The sequence below is a fragment of the Pagrus major genome, chromosome 24 (assembly GCF_040436345.1).
Source record: "Pagrus major chromosome 24, Pma_NU_1.0".
Classification (NCBI taxonomy): domain Eukaryota; kingdom Metazoa; phylum Chordata; class Actinopteri; order Spariformes; family Sparidae; genus Pagrus; species Pagrus major.
The window spans coordinates 8,560,285-8,568,984 of NC_133238.1; the positions used below are offsets into that span (position 1 = coordinate 8,560,285).

The 8,700-nt window shown below is 39.7% G+C and overlaps 1 protein-coding gene across 1 annotated transcript in view; it reads left to right on the forward strand.

Moving 5' to 3' along the window:
• The window catches only part of LOC141020367 (E3 ubiquitin-protein ligase Midline-1-like), a 50,829-nt gene extending 42,336 nt beyond the window's left edge, over window positions 1-8,493 (forward strand). The window contains exons 7-10 of the mRNA XM_073495415.1: window positions 985-1,128; window positions 4,977-5,138; window positions 5,374-5,581; window positions 6,254-8,493. Of these exons, the coding sequence (XP_073351516.1) occupies window positions 985-1,128; window positions 4,977-5,138; window positions 5,374-5,581; window positions 6,254-6,602 (863 nt within the window). The 3' untranslated portion in view covers window positions 6,603-8,493. The remainder of the gene's footprint in view (window positions 1-984; window positions 1,129-4,976; window positions 5,139-5,373; window positions 5,582-6,253) is intronic.
• The last annotated feature ends 207 nt before the right edge of the window (window positions 8,494-8,700 follow it).

An 8,700-nucleotide genomic window follows, 5' to 3' on the forward strand; every position in this document is an offset into this window, starting at 1 on the left:
AAGCAAACATTGCCTCTATTTATAATTCTATTCCAGCTTTGAAATCTGATTGTTATTTTTTTCTATTCTTTTGAAGTATCTGTGTCTTCGAGCGCTGCGTTGGAAGAAACAGGCCCCAGCCTATTAACTCCAAAATTAATTTTCAACATTAATTTCTGATGTCCCATTTACGAGGAGCCATCAAAATGTCTCTGCATGAATTACGAGCACGCTGGGGAACGAAAACAAGGCATCATGTGTAGAGGATTTGAATGGCCTGTGAAAATGGTTGGCGCGTATTTATTCCCCGCAATGCATGAGGGCTTCGCTGGAGGGCCTTTTCACTAAGTGAATCAGTCTGAATCACTCCGCTATGTGCAGCCACTCGTGACAGAAGGCTCGCTAAAGGGAGAGAGTGACAGACACCAAAAGAGATAGGAAGTGGCTTTACAATCAATTTAAGCTGTGCCTTTGTATCTTTGTTTCTTACCTCAGTCCATTCTCTCTCTACTACTTCATGTTTTGAATACAAAAATGGTTTGTCTTATTTATTTCCCTGTAGAATTAGAACAACTATAATGTAATAAAGCACATGTGGATCAAAACATGCATGGAAGAAATCCAATTTAGCTATTTTGGTTATGTAACGACCCACATTTGTCATTGCTAAAAGGGCTGGGATCTTTACTCCTCCCCGCTGTGTTAATGTGTTTATCTGAATATTTTATTATTTCTCCACCACACTGCTTTTAATGCTCAACCTACCACTCTACTGGAAAGAACATCTTCAATCCTGTGTGTAATGAAGCCTTTACACTCTTAAATTAAACCAAATGAACACGTACGTGGTTAATTGGAGCTACTGTTTGTTATAATGGTTGGCAGACTTTGAGTGTCTTATCATTTTGGAGTATTACTAATGTAATTTGCAACTATATTGAATTGGAATGTAGCATTAGAGTTCAAGATCTTGTTGAATGATACTTCTTTTTCCACCGTCTGCAGCTCCAAATGCTCCGTGCATAAGGGAAGAGTTGTGCACGGCTTCCTACGACACCATCGCAGTCCACTGGACGTCTGATGATGAATTCACAGTGGTGTCCTATGAGCTCCAGTACGCCATCTTCACTGGACAGTCTAACATTGCCAGTAAGTAAAGGAATGCTCGAGTCAGACCAGGACTACGTTTAGAAATCATGTATCTTGAAACCAAATGTCCAAATGTTTAAAATCCTTTTTAGTCATCGTCAGGTTTGTAATTGCAGCTGGGGAGACTGAATTATTTCATGTTATTATGCTATTATTATGTTATTATTAGCAACCTGCAGGGAGTCAGATTTTTCCAACGGTCTAATACATTCTCCAAACAAAAAGGGGCCAGCATGTCATCAGAGTAACCACTAACTGTAGCTGTCAGCTAGTTAGCTCAGTTAGCCATGCATCTAGCGGTCCAGACTTGGAGCTCAGAACACCAGGGGAGTGTTGGTGTTCAAACCGCCAGCACCAGGGCTAGCTGGTTAGCATAATAACTTCAGTAGATACCTCACAAACACAATACATAGATGTTATGATATCAAAATTGCTCTTTTTTTCACATTCTGTTGATAGTTTTGAGATAGTTAAATGTTGTCAACTAAACTTAATACATACTGCACCTTTAAAACCAAAGCTAGGGTTTGGGTTACCAAAGCTAACTGTGTGCAGGACACCTTTGTGTCAAGAGGGTTGACTAGTTTAGTTTTTCTAACTTTTAAATTCTGCAATTGTGACAATCTTACAAGGTGCATTTAAAAATGGTATCCCCTTATGCAATACAAGCAAAAAAAAAAAAAAATGACATGAAAATAGCTTCTAGCACTTATAATGATGGATATGTACTGACAGAGTAACAACCCCTCCAAGATGAAAAGTTGCGAACATGAACATGACATCCAATCCTTAATTATTTTTTTATTATTGAAAGTGATGATGAATTCTGGCAACTGGAGAAGTTTATGTAACTGCATTTAGACCATGCACAATATTAAACACTTGAAAATGCAAATAATTAAAGTTAAAAAAAGTTATTTGGATAAAGAAGTGTTGTGGAAGCAATCCTGCAATATATTTTACCATTTACATATTATTTAGTACAATCTTGGTACTCCACTGTGGCCACTAGCTCCCCTAAGGCAGCTTGGAGCCGAGGTGCGTCTCTAAAAGGCTGAGATAGCAGTGGAAGTGGAACCTCCTGAAGTGAAGCCTCCAGCCTTTATGTTACTATCTGCCTCACATCAAATGACAGAAACTTGTGAGGGATGGAAGGAGAAACGGATTTGACGATAGCGCGGCGGAGAATTCACACCAGGTGCAGAGCACTCGGAAGAAGACTTCAGTGGATATGCTGAGTTTGTATTTCTATACATACGAGGCGTTTAGCGCTGAAGGAGGGAGACGTCGCATTAGGAGTGATGACAGCTGTAAAATGAATCAGCGTCACAGCCACACGTGTAGTGACACAGTGTCTTGTAGAACAACAGACATACAGTATCGGAGACACACACACACCTACTCCCATCCACACAAGGCCCAGAAAATCATGAGCACAGTCGAGTGAGCAACAGCTACAAGGAAGAAAATGGGGTCAGGGCATTTGAAGACGAGCTCTCCTGTTCCCTTTCAATCAAACTGTATTTTCTCTGCCTTTTATTTCTTCTTTTTTAAGCCTTTTTTTCAGATTCAAATAGATTTACCTCACAGCCAAAATCCTCTGCCTACTCCCTTCTTTCTTTCTCTTTGTCCTTACTTGCTTGCCTTCTTTTCTTTCCCTTCAGCTCTACAGCTTCCTTATTTCCTCCCTTATTCCTTCCAGAGGTTGCACATTACCAACAGCCATTAAACTAACGTGTGATGTATTTTCCTCTTGCTTTCACTTCCCTGTCTCCTTCTGTTCGTCAAGACGCTTTGAGCTTTCTCACCTCCTGTTTTCACATCCGATAACATCAGCGGCATTGCTGTTTGCATCTAAGTCACGTGCCAGAAAATTCCCCCCGGAGCAATTCAGATGAATCACTGTTGAAGAAGAGGAATTTTTCTAATGTTAATGCAACAAAAACAACATCCTTAACCATTGTGCATAATTGTTCGCTACAGCCATTTGAATTGGATTTCCTGTGGGAAATATGTGTTAATATGTTAGTGACAGACGACAGGCTAGTTCTGTTGCATGGTGCACCAAGCTCCATCAAATGAAATTGCAGTGTGTTTGATTTTAATGAACGTGGGCAATTAACTTTAAGTCTGAAAGTGTTTACCAGTGGGAATAGTATTCCAGCAGTAGTAGTAGTACTGTAATGGTTAAGTAATGCTACCTATAGTGTGATACTCAATAACATAATGTCCTTACTGTCGTAATCCCACTTTTGGTTGGTGTTTTGGTTGGTTAGAACAGAAATAACTGCATATTCAGTGGATTTTAGTGTCATCTTTGGTTGTCTGAAGCTTTAATTTTTAAAAATTTCAACATATAAGTATATGTGTTTGCATTTTAAAGTTTCAGGCTGATAAAGGTTATATTTTTGTATTTTACTCCTGCCCAAAGAAACATTACCATAAAAAAACAGACACCGGCTTTACATGGAGGAAAATTAAGTAGACCTATCTATGAACAAAATCCATTAATTTTAGTTCCTTGTAAGTTGGTTTGTTTAAATGAAAAACTTTATTTTGATTATTTATCACAATTCAATATATTTCTGTTTTGCAAGGTGTTAATAACACCTACATTTACTGTTAATATTTATGTAATAGATTTAGTAATATAACTATTTAAAGACAGATCATTATTATTGCTACTCTGCTAAGCTAAGCAGCTATGTTAACTTTTTTTGTTTTCCTTCATCATGATAGGATTTAGCTAATGAGAAATGTATTGAAATACCAGAATGTCAGTTCATTAGTTGATTTTCTTTCTTTTTCTAATTTTTTTTGTTTTTAACTATAGCACAGGTATAGAAAAGTCAACAGGTTTTAGCTTCAGGCTAGCTGTAGCTTTCTCACAAGCCAGCTTTCACTTGATATGGTGCATTCATTTTAGATGCAGCTAGCTAGCTATCTGTGGCAAATTGCAGTAAGTTCACAGTTTGGCTTGGTATTTAGCTCTTTTTGTTGGCATAACATTATATTTAAAACATTGTTTTCTCAGAAATTAAACATGTCTTTGGCATAGCTCATTTTCAGACTGCACAGCAAACATCAGGCAGAGTGAGGTTACTGTCTTTTGGCCTTGACGGTCCAGAAATCCAGTAGGCATACTCACACACATTCCACTAAATGCAGAATATCATATTTGAACATGAGTTCAGTACTAGAATGTTAGACAACATTGGTTTTGGACCATGGCAGGTTTTGGATCGTGGCAGTTCTTCAAGAGAACGTGGTGAACATGTTGATAACATGTCTTTATGTGACATTGTAACATTCAAAGGAGAACTCGTTATGGAAGACCCATGGGTGGCCAACAAAGAGCAGCAGCATAGTTGTACTTCCTGCGTAAAAATTCCTCAGGCGAGCAAATCCTTGACATGGAAGGAAGACGCACACACTCACACACAAATGTACTCTGGCCTCAGGAGGTGATGGTGCAGTACTGAAGTGCCATTGAATAAAACACACAGCAAAGACACTCATACAAACCAGAGAGAGCACAGTGCAGCTATGAAGCCAGCGAGGTGTGAATGGTTTCCTCTTGCGCCTTTTCACACCCTCTCACCTGTTCCCACTCCCACAGGCTCTCCCACAACAAATCATTTAATATCCTTCCACACAGCTGTACATCACTCCTCTCTAAGGAACTTTTATTGTCACATCTCAGACAATGTACGTTAAATAAAGCACATCACATTTGCTTTAATTGCTAAAGGAACCTTAAAAAACTGAAAACTTGATTATAGTTTCAGACTCACTCTCACCTGTGCCTCTTTTTCTTTATCTCGCCCTCCTTTCCCCTCCCCTCCCAGGTCTGTGTAACTCATTGGAGAGCTGGATGATTGTTCCCAACATCAAGCAGAACCACTACACGGTGCATGGTCTGCAGAGTGGCACCAAGTATATCTTTGTTGTCAAGGCCATTAACCAAGCGGGAAGCAGAAGCAGTGAACCGGGGACTCTGAAGACCAACAGTAAGCACGAGACGATGAAAACAAACACTCGATATAAGACTGACCTTTACTGAAAATTCACGTGTAAACACCCACACAGAAGTAGCTTATTGGATTTTCACTCCCCCCCCGTTGGCAAATATGAAATTCAATTAACTGAAAATAAATTAGCTGTTCTTTGAAGACTGCCTACTGTTACAGGTCTCAATACGTTTCGAAATCAATTTGTTTTAATTTACTTATTCTCCTCCTCCAGGCCAGCCGTTCAAGTTGGATCCCAAATCTGCCCACAAGAAGCTGAAGGTGTCCCACGATAACCTGACGGTGGAGCGGGACGAAACCACGTCCAAGAAGGGCCATGGCCAGGATCGCTTCACCAGCCAGAGCAGCTACGGCGTGGTGGGAAACGTCTTCATTGACAGTGGTCGTCACTACTGGGAGGCTTTAATTGGAGGGAGCACATGGTGAGTTTTGTGCTCTGTAGCATTCCCAGGTCTCATACAGTGGCACAAGGTAAACGTTAGAATCTGTATGAAAAGCACCGGGCTTTTAAGTAACTCCTATGTAAACCACTCCGCATCAACTTGAGATGCTCAGAGCAGCAGCTCCAACTAATGTAGCTACTTAGTCCCAAGAGGGATGGAGATAGGGGTAAAGTATTGGGTCATACACAGACCTTTACCCCATATGTCCCATGTAGAACTAAAGTTCAGTCATTTTTTCATCAACCTAATCAAAAGATCTTGTCCTCGACCTAACCAAACAAGCTTTTTCTAAACCTACCCAAGCTAGCATTTCCTAAATCTAAGCAAACAAGCGTTTCCCTAAACCTGACCAAGCTGTTTTTCCTTAACCTAACATGACGATCCTTTCTTAAATCTAACCAAACAGTTCTTCTGAAACACAACCAAAAGATCTTTTCCTCAACCTAACCAAACAATCTTTTACTAAACCTAACCAAGTAATTCTTTTCATGAACTTTGGTTTTTCAAACTACAAACATTTCACAACATTAACCGCCTGGGCGGAATACTCACTACTACTAGACATTAAACGGTGCCTTGTGTTTCAATAAAAATTCTATGTTTTTAACATCGTTTTAAAATGTAATAACAGAATCATCCATTCCTTCTCAGGTACGCAGTGGGCATCGCCTACAAATCAGCCCCTAAGCACGAGTGGATCGGCAAGAACTCTGCCTCATGGGTGCTCTGCCGCTGCAACAACTCCTGGGTGGTTCGCCACAACAGCAAAGAGCTGGCCATCGAGCCCTCGCCCCACCTGCGACGAGTCGGGGTCCTGCTAGACTACGATGCTGGCTACCTGACCTTCTACGATGCGGTGGGCTCCCAGCACCTGCACACATTTCACGTCTCCTTTTGTCAGCCCGTGTGTCCCGTGTTCAACGTGTGGAATAAGTGTCTGACGATCCTCACCGGTCTACCCATCCCCGACCATCTAGAGGGACTGGAACCCCAGGACTAAAAACTACAGACAGACAAGAATAAATCAGCATAAACTGGTCTTAATTTTCCTAAAGCTGCACTGGGCAAAATTTTCGAAAATGATGATCCTTGGATAAAGAACAGAAGAGTCCCATGCTTTTTAATTCAGATCTGCTCTATTTACCTAAATTAATTCTGGTCATGTGCAGTTTCACACCCAGAGGCAATGGCAAAACAATAAGTGAAATATAATACTCGGAAACAGCAGCAGGCGAGCAAATTTTCCCAAAAAGCTGGACTCACCAGGGTCTGACTGCTACCATTCGTGCACAATTACCCAATGCAGCTTTAATATGCAAAGAAAAAGGAAGAGATGCCCAGGGTGTTACATTATCAGGCTTCTAAAAGTGATTTCCAGTTGTTTACCATCATTCCTTAAAGCAAATACAACGCTGGACGTCTGACTCTTAAAAGCTCAGTAAACCTAATCTAGATGGATGACAGTAAGCTGGAGACGATCCAGAAATTCCTACTCTGAGGCACTTTGGGGCCACGATGGGTGTATTTGTACCATTGCATCTAGGGAACAAGCCACAAATCAATTTCTAATTTTCACCTTATCAGATATAGCACTTTGAAAATCCCTGAAAGTACACACACATACACTTACAGTGCAAATACACACATACTAACTTAAATCAATCATGGTTGCTGGGAAGAGTAGAATAATAGATGTATATTTTGTAAATTCATCTCATTCTCCCTCCTTATCTTTCCCTCCTTCATTAAAAAGGAACCAAAGTAGCCATTGCTGTCTGTTCAGATGTCTTTACATAAAATTTACATAAGTTAATAAATGCTGAATTATTTTTAAAGAGCAACAGAGAGGAAATAGCGTTATGCTAATATTAAATGCAGGATTCCCTTAAAGGTAGACCTTGTTTTTGCACATTGTTCATACTTTATTCATAGTTTTGTAGCCTAAAAATTTAATTCATTTTGGTGCAATTAACATTCATATTGGGAAAGTGTTGTGTTTCGTTTGAGTTTTTTTGTGTTTAATTTCCTTTTTTTTTGGCAGACGGACAAGTCCTGCCATTATAATTTCATGTGATAATATGTGAGTTGTGTTACAGTTGTGGCTCCAGGTTATTGTTGGAGCTGAAAGGTAAAATGCTCATTTTGGGTGTGTTTTTTTTTCTCTCACTTTTCTATAAAAAACTTGGCTCTTAAGTGTGATCTGCTTGTGCTGGGTTGCTCAAGAGCAATCCATTTGCTTTTGACAATGAGCGTCTTCCCATTTTTCAAAACATAAAATTTTACATGCAATTTACACTCCGAGGTCTTATTTCATCAAATCTACATGAAACATACTGTTTGAAAATGGTTGAATTTCTCTCTCACCTTCACTTTATTGACACGCAGCCATGCACATGGGGCTCTCCCCAGACTTGTTGCACATTGATGATGTCATAGAGTGCACATAACTCATTACTTCACTCATTGGCTGAATCTTGATTGGAATTTTCCCCAGTTCTTTGCTATTTAAAAAAAAAGGGACAAAACGGCTTGAATGAGATTCAGAAATCTGATGAAATAGTGACGATAATGGCGCTCCTGTTGAGCAATACTTCTCGATGTTGCTGTGTTTCAATACCTGGTACACGTTAAAGTATGACAACAATAACGATCTGTTCTTTAATACTGTGTTTCCTTGGCAATTAATTATACTGTGTGTTTTCATTGTATCTGATACGAATATGTACTGCTTAATTTAATGTTTCCATTTGAACTCTATGACCATGGTGTTATACGTTCTGTCTCTGTGGACATTTTTAATGGGAAAACAGGATATGAGTGCTTGCATCACTGTCGTCTGAGATGTGTCTATGAGAAGGTCAAAAATAAACGGTGTTCCTTTTCACATTAAAGTGTGCTTTTTTTTGTCCAGTGAAGCAGCACAGCAGTGTGAGAATGTCAAGAGCCGATCTAATAAAGCAGGATGAGGTGAAATGCCAGGAGCCGTTTCTGTATTTCCTTCTGGGGGACTTACAGAGATCATATTTTGGAGGAAATGTAAGCAGTCCTAAATTCAATAGGTTTAGACTATGGCATTTTGGCCTGTGTAAAGTTACTGG